This window comes from Trichoplusia ni, chromosome 23 (assembly GCF_003590095.1).
Source record: "Trichoplusia ni isolate ovarian cell line Hi5 chromosome 23, tn1, whole genome shotgun sequence".
In the NCBI taxonomy this organism is placed as follows: Eukaryota; Metazoa; Arthropoda; class Insecta; order Lepidoptera; family Noctuidae; genus Trichoplusia; species Trichoplusia ni.
Genome location: NC_039500.1, coordinates 3338745 through 3361585, shown reverse-complemented (window position 1 = coordinate 3361585; position 22841 = coordinate 3338745). Strand labels below are relative to the sequence as shown.

Here is a 22841-nt window from a genome sequence, read left to right as displayed (position 1 = left end):
TCGCACTCAGCTGAGTTGCTGAGCAGCAGATTTGTTGCCAACCGCGCTCTCAATTAGGACCCCGTTCTTAACATTTATGAAGATCTTTCATTACTTTATCTCTTAATATTTATGATAAGGAATTCCTTGGTTACTATAAGGAAAAATTAATGATAAACGGGTAATAATGCAGAAACTGTAAGAATATAAGTGTGTATTAAAATTATAACTCGTAACAGTGTCGCGTCCTTGCTTTTCTTGATAAGGAATGATTATTTATAAAAATGACAAGCACATTGTACATTAAATTAATGGATATTTGACTATGTTACGTTTTGGGAACGTTATACTAATTTTGACAATATATCTTAATAATGTTCGTAGATGCAGTGATGCGATAACTGATTTATCGATTGTTGTAATCGGTTTGGCAGGATGTTGTCTGTGGGTCAAGGGGAAATCAATTACCCATAAGAGCGAAAGTTTTTGGTACCGACTACCATATCTTAATACATAGTTTTGTAGATGTATCAGGTCCTCTTTCCACACCACCTGAGAGGTAAGAACCGTAGGTGCGTTTTTTTTATAGAGGTGTCCCCAATAGGCATAGTCCTCTTTTGTCTTTGAAGAATAACTGGTAGCCTTAAGTATCATCCGGAATAAATTGGAGTACAATTTGGGCTAACAGATCGGGAACCCTGAACTCCCAAAATCGCCGTAACGTACGTTGTCGAGATTAGGTAATGTGTCAGGAATTGTGTCATTCAGTTAAACGGAGGCGGTGCGTTTGCACGTCGATTATATGAGTCGAGGGCAGTGTTCCTCGGGCAGCGCGAATGACAGACAGAGAGACGTCGAACGCCTACTCAAGTACTCACCTACTCTACGTCAAATCCGCGATTGGCAATTGCGATCAGCTTAAGGGCAGATGTGATATCGCCGAATAATAATCTAAACAATAAGAAAATATATATTTTTATCGTCAGCCGGACTTATTTTTTTGACAAATGCAAGTTTTCTTTAAATTATTTAGCTTCTCGGGTTTGCATTTATTGTAATACATTGTAATTGGCCTTTAAATTATGCCTGCTTCTTTGATTAACAATGGATCATTTAATTCTGGCATAATTAGGAAGCGGCATGTAAGTTTATATCAGCCGTTTTCATAATGAAATGTACCTACAAGTAATAGATGCCATTCTACAAATACCTTTATTCAAATATTTCCGTATTTTTACTTTTATCTGTCACTTGCCCGTCCACTTTTGTTTTATTTGTTAGTGTTATAAATTGGGTGTAGAGTTTTGTGGTGGCGGCCACGCACTTTAACCCAATAGATAATATTAACATATAAAACGCAGTCTTTCCATCTCCAAATCACACTCTCACACCACATACATCTTTAAAAGTAGCATAAGTAAGTATAACTATCAATAAAGCACTAAAGGTTGCATCTTGTCTGTCACTTCTGAATGCACAACCAAGAAGACCAGTGATGGCTTTATCAGCTTGAATGTGCTATAAATAACTTAGGAACATACCTATTACTTTGAGTCGACACATAATAAATAATCTTGGAAATAACAGCTGTTCAGAAGAACCAAGTTTTAACACCAATTGAAAACACAATGTCACACATTATTATTATTAAACAGTAGCATTAATTATACGACCAGATGGTTTATAAATAATTTGTCCAAGTGAGAGTGTATGTACTAACAGACGAGGGTTATTATTGGAGTCAGAAGCTTGAAACTAAAATTAACAACATACAGATACAAAATCCTAATCTACATCATGCTCAGTTCCAGCCTAAAATATTAAATACCGTGCGAAATCTTTGGTGTTTGCTCCTAGAATAGAAAATTCTGTTTTTGATTAATTGCGTATGCCACTCATTATTATTTAGTGCATTTCGGCGACATGACCTTTACCATCATATACACCAATGCTTAAATGAAACTGTCTGTAGCCATCAATTAAATTTTAGTTATAATGTTTCAATTAATCATAAGCTATACGCAAGAAGCACTGGAGTTAACGTTATCGTCAGCGGTCGAAGCCCCTCGCTCACGTTACCAGATTACATACTAGCCTGAACTTTGATAGCCCCATTTCGCATTACAACAATTTCTCCCTTACAACGTCTGTTAATTTCTACATTTATTTACTTTTGAAAATAGAAAAACTTCATCCTATTTATATCACACCCAAAATAAAATTGAACCTACTGAATTTTTAATTTTACTCACGATAGCGAATAAAGCTTCGAGTTTGCTTACATTAGAGTACTTAAATAATGTACCCAAAATGTTCAATAGGCGCTTACATTGACCGTTGCAAATTTTATTATTCAAAAGTTGTCGGAGACCATCGCGATAGCAATCTCAACTTGTCGTACTCTATAGACAATGGAGCAGAATATATCTACGCGTTGAAGTTGAAGCAATCATTGGCTAATTAAAATTTGCTGTGCGTGACGCGACCACGAAGTGCCTTACTCACTTATAGGCTGCACACGTGCCTGTCAATGAACTTCGCAGACCATGCCGATAGCTGTCCACGAGTTCAGCCGCCAAAATTCTGCACTTGAGAACTGAGCTCCACTATCTTTTGTAAAACGTCTCTACAATTATTTTTGCACAGCTACCGACCTTTTATCTGGTTTACAAATACACACAATTTATATCACATACGCGGCTTATTAGTTTTCTCAAATTATAAAGCTTTCTATAATTTATTCTAAGAATGTAACTAAAACCTGCAAATGGGCTGTAGTTTCTATCTAGACTAGGGGCATCGAACTTAGTTCTAGGTATGTCGATATTGTATTATAATTATTAACTGATCACTAAATAACTATTAGGTATTATTGGATAGGAACTTAATTTTTCGTTAGATACTAACGTGCAAAGATGAGGACATTGTCGGTTCTTGCGAGGAAGTCGTCCTGCTCCGTATGAGTGACGAAGGTCCTGGTGGGGACTGGTGAGTCGGCCTGCACGCCCGGCGGCGGCTTCCGACGCTCGAACCGCTCCATCATGTCTGCTGGCACCTGAGGCAGCTCCCGCCCCGTCGTATTGGGGGCCTGCGTGAAGCCGAGCTTGGCCAGCAAGCTCTCGCGTATCACTCTCAAGCTGTGTTCTCGCGCGTTCTCGTAGGAGCGGCAAGAGGCGCACGCGATCTGAGCGGCGGGAGGGTCTTGAGGACAAGCGAGCTCGGCAGCGACGGCCGCTAGCCACGCGGCCAGAAGCAGCAGGCTCGCGGGCCTGGCCCGCGGCCCGCGCGACGCGCCCAGCGGACGCGTGGTGCGGCAGAGCGGGGAGGCGGCGGCGTAGCGCGATGAGCGATGTGCGGCCGCGGGCGGCGCGTGCTACACTGCACACGACTCACATTCGACACTAGTATGTCGCACGCCTCGCCACGCGGCGTTGCCTGGGGCGCTGCAACCGCCCCGCGCCGCCGCCGCACGCCTTACGCCCCGCGGGATGGCCTGCTCGCTGCTGACTGCTGCTGACTCACGTTGCAAGCGGCGCCAGGGCTGCGCTGGACTCTCACCTCAGCTTCCTGATAATGCAGTGCAACCAACAAGCGCCGCCCGCCCAACTAGTTATAAGTTTTTCATAAGTTGCACTCTGATAACTGAGACTAGTGATAATTTAAGTACTTCAAAATTTTCATTTAATGTCCGTAAAGTTAAACCACTTTACATTAGTGGTATTTGATAATGTCGAAAGTTTAGAGGAGTTTGACTAGTATGAAATATTATACTTAGGAGGCAACAAATCAGCTGGTAAAGCAATAAATTGGGGGTAAAATAAAATATACTGTTAGAAATATTTACAGCAAATTTTCCAGTTTATTTTAACAAGGAACATATGGACTAATCTGTTGTGTTGAATAGAATAAATATTTTGACAGCTTACTCGTGAAGTAGAAAAATTGTAAATACATATCATGTAATCGGTAACTGCTGAAGCTGAGTCTGAGAGAGTCTGGAATGTGTCTAGTTTAGGTTAAAGACGTATGTAGGTTAGGTTTAACAGAATAGCTCAAAATACTCCGAAGTGTTCTGACTTAAATAGAAATATCTTTAATAGCACATTTTCTCTTCTAAGTCTGATAGAATTTTCGGGTTAGTTAGACGAAGCTTGACCTAGATGTAGCACTCGAAATGTCTCTACCATAAACCGCTTGACCTAAATGAGTATCGTGTTGAGATTTTAACTTCCTTAAGAGGTTGTGATTCGAACTCTGCTGTAAGCAACAGTTAGAAACACAGTGGTATTTGTTACTCCTCAATATAAGTAAATTAGCTATAGAAAAGTATTAATTCTTTGTGAAATTTAACTCTTATGGAATATGATCTGGCTGTTCTGTTTTTGTAATCCTGTAGCGCAATGGCTCTCTATAATATGTCGTCAAAACAAATAATAGAGCAAGAATATATTACATTTTCTTTAATCTGTATGAAGTATAATTCAATTCAACCTAATCACTTTTTCACTTAGGTCCTACAGGATGTTTTTAAACAGTTAGTAGTCAGGTAGAGTCGATGGGTCGCAAATTCGATTATTGCTCAGGAAACTTATTTATGTAATTAGTTATATATATATGTATAAAAAAACTGTAAACTAAGTACATATATGTATTACAAAAATCCTTTACATGTGGCGAAAGGAATCTGAATATTTAAAAGGAAGACATCGTTCTGTTACTACCGTAACCTATTCGATACATGAGAATCTCCCATTTAAAATAATGCCCTAAACTAATCATGTTTTTGCTTAACTATAATTATTACACTGAGGCATATTGTGCCAACACATAATATCGATATTCTCCATCGTCTTTTAAGAACTCTACTAAACTAAACGTTATATTTTTAAAAAGATGCTAAGAAATAGGGCGTGAAAGAGATAAGTTTTTTTCTCCTGCGGATTTACCGTTAAATTATGAAATTCTTCAAGCCGTTTGAGAGTAAAAAGGTAACAAACTTTCGAGCTTATGTACTGGTAATTTATGTTGTACTACTGTACATCTCTACCTACTACATGTAAAAGGAGAGAGAACAAACGTAACCGAAAAAATACGTGTGAACAGCTAAAATGATTTGCTGATTGGTTTGTAAGGGATCGTCAACTAGCTCTTCAGCTTTTAAACACTTTTAGCGAGGAGGCAATCTGTTTTATTATAATTAGTAGATGTTGAGAAATTCTGCAAACCTTTGTATACTTATAAGTACTGCCTGCTGTAGGGATTCAATCCTCGCAATGAAAAATACCCTTTCATACGCATAAGCTTAGCTTTGATGAGTTTGTCTTTGTTAGTTAGTAAAGTTTCGACACAAACATTTTAACAAAATATACCCGCGCAATGGTGTCATTACACGTGTTCGGTTCATGTTATTGTTTTAATTCATCGGAAAATCCATCAGAAAAATGTAAATAAACAGTAAAAAGGTGTAAAAAAAAATAATATTAATATAATAAAAGTTTTACTACAAAGAAAATGCTCTAACGGAGTATAGATAATTCTATTAGTACTACGCGCAATGGTGTCGATGTTGAAAAATCCCGCGAGATCGGGAACTATGTGAGTAAAACCAAAAATCTGCCGGAAGTCACTGTTCCACGCGAACGAAGTCGCGGGCAAAAGCTAGTAATATTATAAATGCGAAAGTAACTCTGTCTGTCTGTCTTTCTGTCTGTCTGTCTGTCTTTTCTTCACGCCTAAACTACTGAACCGATTTGTGTGAAATTTGGTACAGACATAGTTTGAAACTTGAGAAAGGACATAGGATAGTTTTTATTACAAAAAATAAAAATAAAAAATAAAATTTATTACGGACATACTATATAATAGTGCCATTGTTTTTTATACTTATAAGTACTGCCTGCTGTAGGGATTCAATCCTCGCAATGAAAAATACCCTTTCATACGCATAAGCTTAGCTTTGATGAGTTTGTCTTTGTTAGTTAGTAAAGTTTCGACACAAACATTTTAACAAAATATACCTAATTAATAATCGGTTCAAACTTTGGATAGCTCACCCATACAAGCGCAGGAAAAACGACGCCTGTACCTACCTGTTTTTCCTGCGGTTTTATCATAGCTTATAGGTATCGAGGGCTGGAGTTCAAAGATACAAATCACTGCTACGCCTATGGAATTAAGGAAATTATTTACGAAAAAGTCAAAAACTACCGAAGTCGCTTGCTAAGTAGGTATTCGCCTCTATTCTGCCGTCATAAGAAAGAAGGTCACAACTAACATTTTGCAAATATTGAAAAAATCAAGTTTGATTTTTTTTTTAGTTTTTATTGAAAATTACATTACTAAACTATGTTTTTCGAAATTTTGTGAATGTCAATACATGCATTTATATACTACATATAAGACCATGACCATTTTAAATTTTAAATTTTATGCATATAATAGATAATTATCTTAATTTATTTTATCTTAACATAAAAAATAAGTTAGAAACAATAATATTACGTTTAAAAGGCACAAACAACCAAATACGCCACGCCAACAACTTTAAAATGAGAAACATCAAGGCACTTTGCTTACATATCAATTATTCTTAATACTACTTAAAAACTTCACTAAAGTGAGTATAATAAAATCAGTCTTCTTTAATTTTAGTCTTCAAAGTTTTGAATCAAATCGAGTGACTGATCATTTACAGGTAATGTTTCCCAAAAAACCTTTCTGGTAGTGGGCATAAGTGGACCAAGCTTTGTGAGTATAGCTGATTTCCTTTCACTCGTGATACCCCTTGGAACAAGCTTCTGTCTTGGATGTGGTATCCCTTGTTTAATATTTTTTATCTTAAGAAAATCTAGCTGGAAGTATTCTTGAGTACCATGGCTACTCTTGTAAAAAAGTGAATTAGATCCTCTTCGAAAATTTGTCTCAGTAATATTATTTAAATAAGCTCTCGGGTTAGAATTTTTTAATTTAAATGTCGAAGAACAGTCTTCAAAATCGTAAAAGTCTTGAACTTCCATCTTCTTTACCATGGTGCGAGAGCCAGTATTAGATACAGCATTACAAAAGTCGTCAAAGTCATAAACACGCTTTTTTGTTTTGAGAGATTTCTCTACTCTGTGGTGGAATTCATCTGCAGCCATGAATGTGTGACCAGTTTCCAAGTAGCGTAAAGTAATAGTTTCAAAGTTAACTTCTGTAGAATTTACCAAATATATCAGATAAGAATACAGGGTCCAATTTTTATTTTGTGCTGCACAGTTATCGAGCCACAAAATGATATGCTTAAGGTCTCTATTTTGCATAAAAAAGGCCCTGAAGCAACTCACGATATCCTCTTTTTTTCTTCCAGATAATCCTTCATGCCATAAAGCTGCAAAAGTTAGACCTAATTCATGTATATGTTTTTCACCAATTGGCACAAAACTTTGGTTAAAAACAATAAGCCGCGGGCAAAACATCACAGTTTTGAACTCTTCCATGCGGGGTAACATTATAACTTTTTCTAGATCTACGGCAAAAATTAGAGTGTCTGTGTCATTTTTCTTCTGTGTTTGATTGTCAGCATCATTTTCATATTTTTGGCGAGCTAATATATATCTGTCATGGTGTGCTTCGTAGTCTTTACAATCTTTGCAATTTCTATGCCTAATCATTTCCCGACGAGGGTTGTGTATAATAAATTTTTCACATAGCTCACACTCTTCTTGTCCTAATTTAGTAAATGAGATATTAAGTTCTCTTACAAGTTTTCTGTAAAATCCATAAGATACTTTTATTTCAGGATCGGTTTCACAGTAGTGGTCATACATTATACGTATATTAAGGTCTGAAGGCAAATACTTTTTGTTAGGGGCGTGCTCACGTCTATAGTGAGATACTGCAGGATTAAATGACATTATATGTTCCGTGACTTTAACAGAATCTAGTTTTTGAGGATTCGGGTTGCGTCCACGTCCATCAACAAGAGGTTTTGGATATAATTCGGGCTTATAATCACTTTCAAGAGCGTTTCTTACTGCCTTACAGTTATTTTGGTTATAGCCTAGTGTAGTGAGGAAAAAAGTTTTGCAAACTGAAATTTTCTCGCCGTTTTCATTTACCAAAAAGTATGTTATAGTCTTCGATCGTGTGTAATGTTTACCTTCATTGACATCGTTTTCTCTGTTTTTAGGTCTATCTGGTTTTTTTGTGCTGGTATGACATATAAAAAAGTATTTCTGTTCCGTCCATGACAATTTCCAAAAATTGACATTAATTTTTTTGCGAATCTCATCTGGAAAACGCTCTGAGCACTTTTTTTTGCAGATGTTTTCACGACAACCAGGTTTTACAAAATATTTAGTGCCTATTCTTTCTTCATTCTTTATTCTCTTTCGCTCTTTTAAGCTAATGTTATATGTTTTCCGCTTCCTTATATTGCCTTTTTTCGTTATTTGTTCTTCGTTTGTTTCTGGGTCTGATGATTCTTCCGGTGATGCTTCAATCGTTGTGTGCCGAATTATTTGTGAACACGGTATAATGTCGTTTTCTGAGTCACTGCTACTAATGTTTCGGTTCGGTTTTTCAGGTAATTTGTAATCTTTATCGATTACAGAATCATCAGAATCAAAATCATGACAATCTTCCTCACTTGCTGCTTGATCTCGATAGTTTTGTATCCCACTTGTGGATGGAACAGGTTCATCTAAGATCTGTTCATCACAGTCTGTTTTGCGTAAAGCAGCATTGATTAATCTTGCGCTTCTTGATGACATATTGCTGAAAATAAATAAAGATTATTTATTACATGCTAACTTCCGCAAAGCGACGCTATCTGCATAACAGACATATCCCCAGCTTCCCCAAAAAGAATCAATTCAATTTCTTTATTATGGCTACGTTGCTAAAAAAACTAAAATACACAAACATTGCGATAGCGGTTTAAAACTTATAATTATCCCTTTTAACTTTTTTACACCCAGTATATCTAAAACTACACCCTGTATCAAAAAACCCAGACGTCTGGGTTTGGGTCTGGGTGAAATTTAAACTGTGGGTAGATGTCGTGAACTAATAGCGTTTAGTTAACGACATCTACCCACACAATAATAAGCAGAAATAACGGTCGTTTTTTGACTATCGCGCACGCGACCCTCCGGCGCGGCGGCGCAGCTTCGACATTTGTATTTCGCTATTATTATACTAACCCTTCTAAGATTAATTAAACAAAGAAAATATGAAGTTATTTAAATTACTAGGTTGATAGACTTTATATTATAGAATGGGCGATAGAAATACGTAACAAAAATAATCTTACCAGAGCGCGGCACTGACTCGCGTGGATTCGTCTCGACACGCCGGGCACAACTGGCGTAAGCTCACTCATACCTCGCTCCCCTCACCTCATTTCTCTGTAGAGATGTTAAGTAGTAAAGGCATAACTGCCAGTGTGTCTATTTTTTTTACAAAATATTAAGGAGTAGGGTAAGTAGTAAAGGCATAACTGCCAGTGTGTCTATTTTTTTACAAAATATTAAGAAGTAGGGTAAGTAGTAAAGGCATAACTGCCAGTGTGTCTATTTTTTTACAAAATATTAAGAAGTAGGGTAAGTAGTAAAGGCATAACTGCCAGTGTGTCTATTTTTTTACAAAATATTAAGAAGTAGGGTAAGTAGTAAAGGCATAACTGCCAGTGTGTCTATTTTTTTACAAAATATTAAGAAGTAGGGTAAGTAGTAAAGGCATAACTGCCAGTGTGCCTATTTTTATACAAAATATTAAGGAGTAGGTTAAATAGTAAAGACACAATCGCCAGTTGTGACTTTCTTTCTACACTTCTTGCTAAGGTGTTGGTTTAAAAAAATAGCACAATTGCCACATAAGCCCTTCATATTTAATGTGCGCCAATTATGCCTTTTCAACTAAATATATTAAAGACATAAATGTGAAGTAGGAGACATATATCACAATGTGACCTTTCTCTTTACAAAATCTTAAAAAATGGTACAGTTGTGCCCTTTATGCTTATGCTATCTCTGTTTGTTTTATTGTTAGAAATATACAAAAAATTAGGCAGATAGGCCTTTTTTTCCTGATTCCGAATATGTATTTAACTCGATTTAGATAAAAATGTTAGTTGTGCCCTTCTTTCTTAGGACGGCAGAGCTGTTGCCCGCGACTTCGTCCGCGTGGTTAGAAGATATAAGTTAGGAATTTTTGAACGAAAGCCCTCGAAGATTAATATTTTTCCCCGTATTTGCCGCATTTTCCATTAAATCTTCGCTCCTATTAGTTGCAGCGTAATTTTATATACCTAGCCTAAAACCTCAAATCAATTTTTTTAGATGAAATTATTTATAATAATTTAAAAAAAAATCAAGTTTTTTTTCATTTTTTGCATTTTCTGAGAAGATTTGACGGGTGAATTTTCGATTGAAAATTAGAGTGTTTTTTTATATTAATTCAAAATAAGGTGAAAAAATAAATATTTTTAATCAAATAAATTACAGCGTATTTGGGACACAAAAAAAGTAAGCTTTCACCAAATTTCGTTACAAAAATAAATTTTTGTAAAAGATAAAAATAAAAAACCAAAATCTTGGTTTTTTGGATCTTTCACATAAATTTTGAGGTTATGTGAAAAAAATGTGAACACAAAAGTTTTAGATCTTTTTATTACCTACAACTTTGCCATTTGACTTTTTTTGATACGAATTTTACTTTTGCCGGAAATCGAGAAAAACCGTTTTTTACTCTTCAAACGTCACTCCCACCCCCTTCCCGACCTCAGATCGCCCGTAAATTATTTTTCCTTTCATTTTTATAATATTCCCCTACTTTTCTAATGGGTTTCATCCTACTATTTTTTTTTTGGTTTTAAAAATTATCGACCCTGGTGTACAAGTATAGACACGAAAAATATATATCACAACGTTTGAAATGTGCGACCAGCAAAATTAAACTGTAAGGTCATATCTACAATGATTTTTATTCCATGTTTACAAGTCGCTCGGTAAATGCAACAATGGCGCCGCTGGGCGGTAAGATGTCACGTGCGCTCGTGGTTATACTATTTTCAAACTAATGTCTATGATAAAGAGTGCATATTACATTGTCTTAGGTTGGAGTGGGTTACCCTGTTACAGTGTTACAGGGTAGTAAAGGGTAACCTGTTCGGAACAGGGTTCCAGTAATCCGTTCGAAGGTGTAACATATGTCAAAGGGTTTTTTCTTGAAGCGCTTAAAAAAACCCCTTCAAAAACCCTTTCAATGAGTATCCGGCCGGTCCCTGGTTAGAACTTACGTCAATATATTTAATAAAACGATCGTTCACTTGTGACTTGTTAAAATATCTTAAAATAACTGCTAGTTGCTCTCTACCGCTCTCGTCTGGTGTTTCATCTACCATCACGGCAACGAAATCAGTTTCAGCGATTTGTTGTTTTATTGTTTCAATAATTACTGAAGCTACACTTGAGACTAGGTCATTCTGAATTTTATTATTTTGATAAGACAAACCGGTTAAAGAACTAGAACTATTTTGTAAATCCTCATTTAAAACCCCGTCATAATTCGCAAGCAAGTTGACCATCTCCAAATAATTCGAAGTATTTTCGTCATTCCCACTAAAAGAGAGTTCTTGTTTACTCAAAAAGCAAACAATATCAATAAATCGCCGATAAATATTTCGTTTCCGGTCGACTTCCACGTTATGTTTATCAATTTCGGTTCGTTTTGGTGAGTTTAAACATAGTTCAGCAAGATTTTTTCCAAAGGTTGCATAGCTAAGAGACGAATTTAAATGGTCTTCCGAGAGCTCGTGTTTTTTTGCCGCGGAAAGAAAATTATGAATATTGCTGTAACCGGCGTCATTCCATACGGTTTTATTACTCGAAAATAACAAACACGGGAAACAAAACAAGCGATTACTATGAGTGCAACCCGTCAGCCAACTAAATGATTCATATTGTTTAACATTAAATTTCCTATTGACTTTTCCTTCTGTTTGCTTTAGGTTCAAAAAAGGTTTGCAACGGCCAGTCACAATAAATTGTTTTTTCTCGCTGAAAGACAGTTTTAGAAACGCACCTGTTTTTATTTTCTGTACACAGACACCACTTGAGCAACTTTCACAGCTAAGGTTTTCCATTTTTAACACTATTATTACCGCTATCAATGATAATATCATAAATGCGTGCGACTACAAAACGAATCAAACAAACAATAACAATATTAACGTTTATAAACAGTGTTACCAAGGTGGAAAAAATTACTGGACTGCATTTTTCTTAAGGCAGTATTTTTTAAAAATCGCAACAAATCAGAATTGTTATTTCCTTATATTTAGTATCCTAATCTTTTATTTTGTAGCGCTCTTTCTTATCTGATGTCACAAATAGCTGAATGCTGATAGTTTCTAAAATGCCTTAAGGTGCAGCCTTATGCGTCCGCTCGACGCGACGCACGACGCTAGTTTGCAGAGACAAATCTGGTAACGTGACCCCGACGCACCCTTAGCCGCAGCAATCACTTCGCCTTGTTGAAACTATCAGCGGATTGCTATGGTAAAAATACAGTGCCTCCAAAAATTTATAAGTATTGTCCCGTCCCCAATTCCAAGATTATAAATTTTAAAATTATTTCGGTCCTAAAATAACGTGTGTAAGCACCCTAACGCTTTGAAAAAGTGGATTAATATTGGTGAGAAAAAGCTTCTCATATACATGGTAAACCTCGAATATTCCTTATATAAGATTTTAAAATGGGATCTTATTAACATTGTTGGTGCTGATACTGACTATATACACTTCTCATCAAACGCCTCGCAGTTTATGATTTGATAAGGATTATCAGAAAAATGTGTATATTTAGGAATAAATGTAAACTGTCATTTAATAGTGAGTAGTATGAGGTTTTTAAATCCTAATGTTAATGTTCTGAATTCAAATTAAGTCTTCATAGGATTCGTATTTTGTATAATGAGTAATTTTTACCCTGTATGGAATATGAAGGAAATGGGTAAAACAACACGCGTAAATGAATGAAAAAATAAGAAACGTTTATTTAATAACTTGTATTCCCTCCGCGAGCTCTTATTACTGCTTCCATACGGTTCTTCATCGATCGGATGAGAGTCACGATCACATGTTGTGGTATATTATCCCATTCCTCTTGGATTGCATATTGCAGCTGGCTAAGTGTTTCTGGGGCTGGATCTCTTGCTCGAATTCGTCTCTTTAATTCATCCCATAGATGTTCAATTCATGTCCGGGCTTCTTGCTGGCCATACCATAATGAAGATACCGACTTCGGTAAGATAATCTCGTACGACGGCCGCGGTGTGAGCTCTAGCATTGTCGTGCATGTTTATGAAGTCGTTGCCAATAAAATGTGCATCGGGCATCACATGAGGTTCAAGACACTGTTTGATGTAACGATGAGAGTTTAGTGCAGGCAGCCGTGGCCCAGACACAAAGACAAGTTCTGTCTTACCGTCGGCGCTGATTCCTCCCCAAACCGTCCACGAATCGCCAGCATAGCTGACCTTTTCTTCAATGCAGCATTGTGCAATGCGTTCTCCATCTCTTCTGTAGACCTTCTTCCTTCCGTCGTTACCATACAGCATAATTTTACACTCATCAGAAAACAGTACTTTGCTCCACTGAAGGTATGACCAAGTTAGGTGCTCGCGTGCAAAGTTAAGGCGCGCTCTTCGATGGTCTGCAGTTAATTTCGGCCCATTCGCTGGCTTATGCGGTGCTCATCCGCGTTCCTTCAACCTTCTTATTGTAGAGTCACTTACAGCTTCTCTTCGTACAAGGCGAAGCTGCTGCTGCAGTTGAAAAGCGTTAAGGCGTCGATTTCGTAAAGAAGTTGTTACAATAAATCGATCACCTCGCTCAGAAGTGACCCGATTCCTGCCAGATGCTGAACGGCACGTGAACGAACCAGTTTCCCGATAGCGTTTGTAGATTCTATGAACAGATGATAAGCTTAGATGCAATCTTGCAGCCACAACACGCTGACTAAGTCTAGAATCCAGTAATGCCACCACTTGGGCGGGTTCTGCGGGCGAAGTATCCATGTTTTAGAAAAAAAAAAATTCAGACGTCCCTAAGTCACAGTAAATGAAATAAGAAACAATGAGGTTTAAAGACAACAACCAACCCTAAATACACATTTGTCTCAAAACAGTGATTAATTTCATTTATAGGATAAACAAATGAAATTCTAATTTCGAATTTTGATTTTTTTCTTCTTACTGTAATGACCAAACTGCCAGCTACACGATAATGTTTTCTTTTTAATGGAATTATTTCTCTTTTGTAAAAAATTAGGACAAAAACAATAAAAACGAAAGTGTTTCGATTTTTTTTATGAGAAGTCTATTTTCCATGTCATTTTTTGTACTTCAAAAATAATTTTCTTTTAAGATATTGAGTTAGGCATCTTTATGAACTTCAGTTAATACTAAATAGTGCCCAACGAATACCAGTTACTATTTATTTTATCGTTGTAGGAAGTATGAATGCTGTAAGGAATAATTGTTTTTGAGAAGGTTTCTTTAAGTTAAATGAAACAAATGAATTTGACAGTTCGTTTTATTTATCAACACACAATGTGACATGTCTCCTACGCCCCACAGAGGGCGAGCAGGCCAGTATCATACAAAATAAAGTTTCTTCCTGTTGGTTCCCAGTGTGATCTTCTTCAGCCAGGCGCCCAGAGCCTGTTGAACACAGAAATTATATGAGATTCATAGCAACATAACGGCGATGTTATTTTGACGTTAGTGTACAAGTGATAGTTTACGTTACGCACATCAAACTGAAGATGGTTTTTAACGTGTATTACGCATTAATTGGCTCGACTATCATAACCTGTCGCCAGCCGTATGTAGCATGAGTGCCCGAAACAAAACATACTCGAGATATTTAATAGTGATGTGCAACGTTGTAGGAATGTTCGCTATTCTGCACATGGGTTCGGTAGATCAACTTGCGAGCTCGTGGCTCTAACGCACGCCGTCAACGTCTTACAGCCGTACTTACGATTTGTAAATTTTCGTATTCCTGTGTCTTCTGTCGTTGTCGCCTAACGTATACAGCGTAACGCCGTCGCTTTAGCATCGACTACGCATCGCCGCCGTAAGCTCGTCATCGTCATGCCGCATCTAACTATCTGAAAGGACTCGCACGCACTTTGTGGCATGTGTGTCGCCGCTCGACAACGTTAGACATGTGTGTTAACAGAGCCGAGGATGTCGCAATACGCGGCACCGCTCCGCCCGGGCTAGGGTGCTGTGATCACGTATGCTAGCCTTGGAGGCAGGCGGGGTGCGTTCTCAAAATTACGTGGACGCAATCAATAACTGGTATATCTATGTGCTTTTTTAAAGTGCTGGTTTAAGACGGGGTTTAAAATATCCTAAACGCAACGTTACGAAATTGTATTTTAAGATGTATTATTGTTATCTTATCAAAGAGTTTTATGAAGATCGTTTAGTGAAACTGAACGCACCCCTTTAGAGATCACTGCCCTCACTCAATCTATGAATGTTAACGTATCTGTCAGCCCGTGCGATATATGGGCATCCTGTAATGAAACCATAAATTTTAACAGAAGTACCGCAACCAAGGACAAGCAGTATTCAAGCCAAAGATGTCTGAGGATGTCATGCATGAAGAGTTTAGTGCCGGAAGGAGTAATTAAAGTAAATGGTATTTTCGTTTAAGGAATTTAATCTAAAAGAAATTAATATACATCTTAAACAAAATGCACCTTAACAGTAAAACTTATAATTAACGAAATCAATCCAATCAATTATACAAAACTATTTCGATCTTATGTTACAATGGAGCATATCGTCAAAGAGCAGGTAAAATGAAAACGTTCCGTCAATATATCTCTCATTTATTACATTATAAAGTGATTCACATAATTTTTCACTCGAACTGGACTTACAAGCTACGTGTCCGACACGGTCGCACGCTCGCTCGCAACACTCGCGGATCGCGGTCGCGGATTTGACCGGGGCCGGCACTAGGTACTGTACTGTATTTGTTCGTGTCGCGTGGTATCCTACCGCCTAGCCTAGCGCAGTGCGCGGCCGCTAGTAGCGGCGCGGGCCCATGCCGCCCAGCTCTCTACCGCGCGCCGCCCCGCCGCCGCTACGCACAAACAACACACGTCACGCGTCGCCCTCGCCTCGCCGACGCCTTAGCTCATAGTGAATACCGACTCGATCCGCCTCTAATACACAACGCATACTAAATCATACTTAAAATAAAATACAAAACCGTCTTGTACGTACAAACAACGATATATTTATTTACAACGAATTCACTACAACCTAAGAGGCGTTCCACGGATTCCCGAGAGCGAGCGTCGATGCAACATTGATATTATAACAAAAGCGTTATCACCTTTTTTTATGAGTCCAGCAGTAATTTAGCTGCATTGAAAGTATTTGACAACGTTTGAAAAATGTTTGACAAGTGGAACTTATTTGCACCGCGAGATAGAACCAATTTAATGGTGACTATATCATAACTCACGAGTAAGTAACAGTTCACAAGGAGTACACAGCTAAAGGGCACTTAAAATTACAAAAGAACTCAAAATGATACTCAACTAATTAGGCAATCATAAAGTTACATAGACAAGTCACCTCTAAAAACAAGCAAATAAAATGTATTTATTATAGAGACAGTTTTCCTGTTTGTTAAATTAAAGAACTCTATCTGTAAGTTGTAAGCATCACTATAATAGATTGATTACTAAAACTAAAGAGATCTAATAATAATATTGGACTAAGACCACTGTACTTTTTAGGGAAACATATGGAATGCAATGCATAGAACATAACTGTTATTTAGAGAATTAGATAACAAACAGACAGGAAAACAAGTGATCTAGTAATGTCTGTATACTCCATGCTAACTGTTACTGAGATAGTTATAATGAACAGGATCTTACCGGCCCATGGGGGGGTACTGGTAGGGGTCCCTGTCGTAGCCGCCGGGGGCCGCTCCACGCCTGTGAACAATCATATCATACTATTAATATACATTTGGAACACTTAAAAGAAACTGGAATAGCAGGATTGAGGTATTAAGAAAACCTTACACATTATCAGTTGGTAAACAGCTTTTAGGTTTACCACACAATTATCACTTTAATACATAACCTTCCTAAGGAAAATGATTTCAAATTGCATTGACTACACAGATGCCAAGTGGTTGAGGTCAGCATGCCAAAACCAATCATATAGGCCATGTTGGGGGTTCAATCCCTTCCCTATGTAAGAGAAGCACAAATGTTTAATTTTAATTCCTTTTCTTAAACATTATAGAAAAGAAATTAGATTTAGAAATCCACATTCTTGACAGACATGTTTTTAGATCATATTGTTTTATACAAATAATATTAGATTATGAATAATGAAATTCAATGCATATAGAATTGATTAAATGCACTGGCTTTGATACAGATTAGGATAACTAAAGATAAAGCAAGCAAAACTAAACACTGTAAATGGAATTTTTTTATGGTTTAATATGAAAAAAATATTTATTATATACTTCTGAGAACTGAAATTCTATGTTTTGAGAGGATAAAGGACTACTTGACTACTACTTACTACTACCGCAGTCAAACTGTGTAAGCGGTTTTGCGGGGCATGTACTTAATTTAATTTTATATGAGAGAAATAAAGACTTTTGAACTGAACTTATTACTTTTACTATGTTAAAGTAAGATCATGCAATTTTGTGTCATAATACAGAAAATTTTATACATTGCACTTACAGGATTGTTGTCAGGTACTCACTGACTTTAAACTTACCTAGGCATGTTATTAAGTTCAAATCTTTCTACACTATATTAAGATTTCGTTTCCACTGTCATGTGTGGATGTGAACAAGACCAGGAGGTAATCACAATAACATTGGATGGCATAAACCTGATCAATATCATTATAATTAATGTCATGATGAAAATATCAATATCATTTAAAGTTAAGATCAATTCTAAGAATAAACATTTTGGGAAGTCATGAGAATGATAACTTGTATGAGTCATTGCAAAGAATGCTGATATAGAATGATGTATCAAAACAAATGCCATTCTCATGACTCAAGTATCTTTATGAGAAATGTGATATATGAATCTAAAGCAAATAAAACAGGAGACTGTTGTTAGAGACAATGGTGATAATGTAACTTACATGGGTGAGCGCCTGCTGAACATGTCCCCGTTGGGCATGGGCTGTGGGCGCGGCGGCAGCGCGCGCTCGTAGGGCAGCGGCTGCGGCGCGGCTCGCATGGGCGCGCGCCGGTCCATCAGGTCGCGCTCGTCCGCGTACATGGGCGCGCGCCGGTCGTCCGCGTACATGGGAGGCAGCTCGTCGTAGCGCCGCTCCTCCGCGTACATGGGGGCCGCCGCTGCGAACGGGTCCCGAGACCCGCGCTCCATCAATGCGAAGCCGCGACGGTCCTCGCCGCCGTAACCGTTGTAGCGGTCGTCATACGCAGGTGGCGGTGGCCGCTCCGCCCGCTCGTAGGGCATCGGGCGAGGGGCCATCTGTGGCGGGGCGCCAGGCGGAGGCCCGCGCGGGTGCGATGGACGCTCACGCGAGTAAGGGGAATCGCGGGGCGGAGGCCCGCCGCGCATGGGTCCACCGCCGCGTCTGTCCATGCCCCCGCGCATGCCTCCTCTCATGCCGCCACCGCGGCCGCCGCCGGGACCGCCGCGCTGACCGCGCTCCTTGATACGGCCTCGCTCTACTGAGATGACGCCACCGTTGAATGTTGTGTTGTTGAGCGCGCGAATTGCCGACGAAGCTTGTTCTTCGGATTGCATGTGCACGAAGCCACATCTGTTCATTATGTCGCATTCTGTGACTACACCAAATCGCTCAAACAATTTGCGTAGTTCCTCTGGTTTGGAGCCCTGCGGCAGGCTGCCGACGAACACCTTGGTTTGCTGGAACGAAACGAAATTACATGAACACCCGTAAAAATAACCACACCTTTTGTTAAAGCGGCACTTATTCTATCACTCACCGGCACCATTGTCTAATATCTCACTTATTTCACTTTCCAATGTATTAAATTCACCACTAATCTTTTTACGCACCGCTATAATTCTACGTCCCGACTAAAATGGCGGACCGGAACTTGAAAGTCGGCGGATGACGCTGACCTCACCCGACGCCGGCATCAAACGTCACATGAAACACTCTCTTTTCATTGGTCCGTAATACCGGCACAGATAAGAAATATATTGTGACATTTCATGTTACTGGTAACCAAACGCTAGCAGTCTGTATTGACCAATAAAAAGCCGTGCTAAACAATGGATCAAACACCGCTTACATACAAGTTAATAAAACACATTTACTTTTAATCACAACTTTTAATTATTGCACAAATAAATAATAATAACATTGTTCTTAAAATTAAATTTAAAATTACGGTTTTCAATAGATATGCATTGAATAATGATGTTTTTTTAGAAAACATACGCATTACAGAGCTGAAAGTTACAAAAATGCGGGAGAATTTAATTTATCTGCAAAACCTGAATAACAAAATTTATATTTAAAACAAGCACTTAAATGGATACGCTCTTAAAAATACCTTAGTTACTTTCATTGTTCTAATATAATACTTACATAGTAAACATTCATAATTAAAAGAAATCACAAGATGTAGGTAGGTATTAATTAAATATTAAAATTACAACCGAGCTAACCACACATTCTATTTCTAATGTCAGCTAAGACTGTCTAAATACAAGGACGCGTTATTAACGGATCTCATTAATTTAGTCACTTGGAAATTGATGGAATTCCTGACGAACTCTGCCAGATTATATTTATTAAGAGTGCCACAAAACTGTGGTATGCTGCAGTTGAATATGTCTAACAATTTATTCTGTACTTTATCTGAATCGTTTTGGTGAACAAGTTTTGGCGGTATTCTTTTAGCTTTTTTATATAGATTGTCCGTTATAATTGTGAGGTTGTATGTCAGGAGGTCGTTGCTCTTTCTCGGTGTGGCGCGTGCCATCCGACCCAGCAGGTAACCTGCAAAAGACACCATACGGGCTATGTAAAAAATGAAGAAAATAAATAATTTAGAGAGGCATGCTCTGAACTAAAATCTAGGTTTAGGTAAGTGATTAGTTATTATTAAGTAGGTACATAAGTAATGGGTAAGTATATTACATTGTACAACGTATATTATTATACGTATCTATTTATATAAACCTTATCAGTGTGTTTAGGTAGGTCCAAAATAGGTGCAATAAAGGTAAATAGGCTATTCAAAGGCCTATTATGAGCAAGTAACATAGAATCAAGTTAAAAAGTAGGTGCTAAAAATCTGTTTATAACTACAGGTACTGCAGTATGTAATACCTATATTAAAATCAGTTTAATAACACCATTAAACAGATTAATGTGTTTAATTAGAGTTAAATGCCCTACCGACATGATTTATTACAAGTAGTAAAGTTCAGTGAGTTGGTATTTGTTTATATCAGTGGTTCTCAACCTTTTCTTGGCCAGGGACCACTTTTTATATTGTTCTTGTTAGCAGGGATCATAATGTAGGCGTAAATTAAAATATTCTTGAACCGCCGAAAAACCCGGGCAAGTAGGAGTCAGACTGGCGACAATGAGGACGCACAAATACGTACCTAAGAGACAAACAAATGTAAAACCTTCCCAATACGGGGAGAGGTCTGAGGCCCAGCAGTGACTGTGGCATGGCTGTTATAGTAATTTTTTTTGGTCACTACGGCTTTTATGTGTGTTTAAAAGTTAAGGGAACCAAATGGGAACCGCCCTATACGTTTGCGAACTTTCCTTCTATTCAGAATTTATTAGGCTATCCGTGAACGTCCATTAGTTATATGATTTGCACACTGCACACTCAGCACCCCGTTACACCCCATCAGCCCAATCATTCTCGGACCACTGATTGGGAACTCCTGGTTTAAACGTTAATTAATGTTTTATTGTAAAAGGAATTTCGATCAATTTGAGCTAGGGGCATTAAAAAGTACCCAATTAACATTTTATAAGAATATTAGCGAGCCGCTGATTCAGACATGATGTCAGAAAAAGTACGTGTTGTACCCTGAAGAATGTGACACGAATATACAGCATGTTTAATGGCTACACTCTATTCAAAAATAAACTTTACTAAATGTGTCGTAATTGACATAACAGCAGCATTCTTATAATTTATTTATTGAGTACATTTACCGGCACAAGTGTTACGCCCCTTATTATAATTTACGACGACCGTCCGTGTGTTAGTAAATAAAAATGTCCGTCTTACCTCCGAACAGGCAGAGCAGGCCTGTTAACAACACTATTATAGCCATTAGGCGCTTAGTGACGTGCGGCGCCTGGTTCACGCACGATCTGCGTTCAATACTCATAATTTAAATAAATAAATACAAGTTTTATTATAAAAAAACATTCGCAGCACTCGAAACGTTTGCCGACTGTGAAATGGTAATAATTCGTCTGCCGCTGTGCTCGGCCGTGATTCCTATTTTATTTTTAGATAACTCTGTGTGTTATGTCTGCGACGGTGAATGATCTTGCCGTCATGAGTGATATTTTTTGAAGTAATTTTTGTGAATGATCGTCGTTTTCCTTCCTTGGGTTCAGGGGTGTGTGACTAAGAGTTTTGTTATTTGAAGGAAAGTCTTTGCTCAGAGCAAAGACTTTCCTTCAAATAACAAAACTCTCATGATGATGAATGATAATTTTGTCGCTGTTTCGTCAACGCAATTTTAAAATTTAGCTCTGCAGTATTGCTAACATCTATCATAGCTTGCTGTATTACCCCTTTAAATTCCACCTTAGTATTTTAACTAGCTTACAGATAGTTTTAATAGTAATATTCGATTACTAAGTAATTCAGTAATTCCCTAGTTATTAAAAATATATATTTGTTATCACCGTTGGCGAAGCAACTATCTCGCAACTCTTTAAGGGTAAACTAGATTAAAATAATCACAGTGTTTACATTTGCAAAAACATTGGAAAGAAAAAAAAGCCAGTATTAAAATAAACGAATATATTTTTATAGCGAACCGGTCAGCCCTCAGCCGGCTTTCAGACAATAAACATATCATTGAGTGAACCGATTTATCCTAACCAATTATTCCACATTCAATGGCCAATGTAAATATTTGGACTTCAAAGATCATAGATTACATTTTATATTGAAGATGTGGTAGAAATAGATCACTTTTATTGAATTAAACTATCGCTTTTGATGAGGCCGTGAACGTCAAGGCGGTGCGTGTACATACAGTTCATCAAATTTAAACCGTTTGATGTTTGAACTTTTCAAGTCGAAATAAATTTTCTAAGGTATAAGATGCCGAATTTACAAAAAATATTTCTTTGGGTATTATCCGTATAATAAATAGCACGGTAGTGTTATATTAACAAATATTAAAAGTTAATTTATTCATTAAAAAGTCACTGAAGGATTTTAGAATGAAACCTTGATAAAATTATAATAATCATTTATTAAAACAATTCTTATAAAATATTTGTGTTCGTAAAATATCAACTAAACCTATATTTCACATTATTCATAACATTGGCTCATAGAAATTGAATGTCAAATGAATTAGAAAATTGCGGTTTCAGTTAAAGGCGATTGAGACTTCCGCTGAGTAAAAAGGTCGATTCACACTATGGCTGTATGAAATTCTGGTAGTTTTATTATGGCATATGGCTAAAAAAGCTTTATTATGACTAAAAAGGACGATCACGATTCATTAACACTAAAGATGTATTTAAAACAAATATTCAATTGTTTTACCTCATTTTTATTCAATATCTGCCA

At 37.4% G+C, this 22841-nt stretch overlaps 3 protein-coding genes and 1 long non-coding RNA gene across 6 annotated transcripts; all 4 read right to left on the bottom strand.

The window, feature by feature from the left end:
- Nucleotides 1-555: 555 nt before the first annotated feature.
- LOC113504888 lies at nucleotides 556-5007 on the bottom strand. The gene is made up of 2 exons (XR_003401589.1): nucleotides 2887-5007; nucleotides 556-930 (listed from the first exon to the last, which is right to left on the bottom strand). It is a non-coding gene; the product is annotated as an uncharacterized LOC113504888 (long non-coding RNA).
- Nucleotides 5008-6219: 1212 nt separating this feature from the next.
- LOC113504887 lies at nucleotides 6220-10188 on the bottom strand. The gene is made up of 2 exons (XM_026887387.1): nucleotides 9275-10188; nucleotides 6220-8736 (listed from the first exon to the last, which is right to left on the bottom strand). Exon 2 carries the CDS (start codon nucleotides 8730-8732, stop codon nucleotides 6627-6629), a length of 2106 nt encoding a protein of 701 aa, XP_026743188.1. The 5' UTR covers nucleotides 8733-8736; nucleotides 9275-10188; the 3' UTR covers nucleotides 6220-6626.
- A 4352-nt stretch (nucleotides 10189-14540) lies between these two features.
- LOC113504925 (RNA-binding protein 4.1-like) lies at nucleotides 14541-19134 on the bottom strand. Of its 3 annotated transcripts, XR_003401592.1 has the most exons (5): nucleotides 19023-19134; nucleotides 18185-18942; nucleotides 16936-16995; nucleotides 15009-16127; nucleotides 14545-14686 (listed from the first exon to the last, which is right to left on the bottom strand). XR_003401592.1 is itself a non-coding variant. In XM_026887444.1 (4 exons), the coding sequence occupies exons 1-4, from the start codon at nucleotides 19029-19031 to the stop codon at nucleotides 14668-14670; spliced, it is 846 nt and encodes a 281-aa protein (XP_026743245.1). In that variant the 5' UTR covers nucleotides 19032-19134; the 3' UTR covers nucleotides 14541-14667. The 3 variants fall into 3 exon arrangements, 2 of the variants coding, with proteins under 2 accessions (XP_026743245.1, XP_026743243.1); XM_026887444.1 differs by lacking the exon at nucleotides 15009-16127 and having other exon boundaries at nucleotides 14541-14686; XM_026887442.1 differs by having other exon boundaries at nucleotides 14545-16127.
- A 96-nt stretch (nucleotides 19135-19230) lies between these two features.
- On the bottom strand, nucleotides 19231-21684 carry LOC113504926. Its single transcript, XM_026887445.1, has 2 exons — nucleotides 21309-21684; nucleotides 19231-20047 (listed from the first exon to the last, which is right to left on the bottom strand). Exons 1-2 carry the CDS (start codon nucleotides 21409-21411, stop codon nucleotides 19734-19736), a joined length of 417 nt encoding a protein of 138 aa, XP_026743246.1. The 5' UTR covers nucleotides 21412-21684; the 3' UTR covers nucleotides 19231-19733.
- Nucleotides 21685-22841: the final 1157 nt, after the last annotated feature.

Coding starts and splice junctions, on each gene's coding strand:
- LOC113504887 (XM_026887387.1), bottom strand. CDS start 8,732: ATGTCATCAAGAAGCGCAAGATTAATCAATGCTGCTTTACGCAAAACA.
- LOC113504925 (XM_026887442.1), bottom strand. Junction 16,996..18,184: donor TTCAGCAGGCGCTCACCCAT/GTAAGTTACATT, acceptor GATTGTTCACAG/GCGTGGAGCGGCCCCCGGCG. Junction 16,128..16,935: donor CAGTACCCCCCCATGGGCCG/GTAAGATCCTGT, acceptor GTTTGTGCGTAG/CGGCGGCGGGGCGGCGCGCG.
- LOC113504926 (XM_026887445.1), bottom strand. CDS start 21,411: ATGAGTATTGAACGCAGATCGTGCGTGAACCAGGCGCCGCACGTCACT. Junction 20,048..21,308: donor CCTGCTCTGCCTGTTCGGAG/GTAAGACGGACA, acceptor TGTCTTTTGCAG/GTTACCTGCTGGGTCGGATG.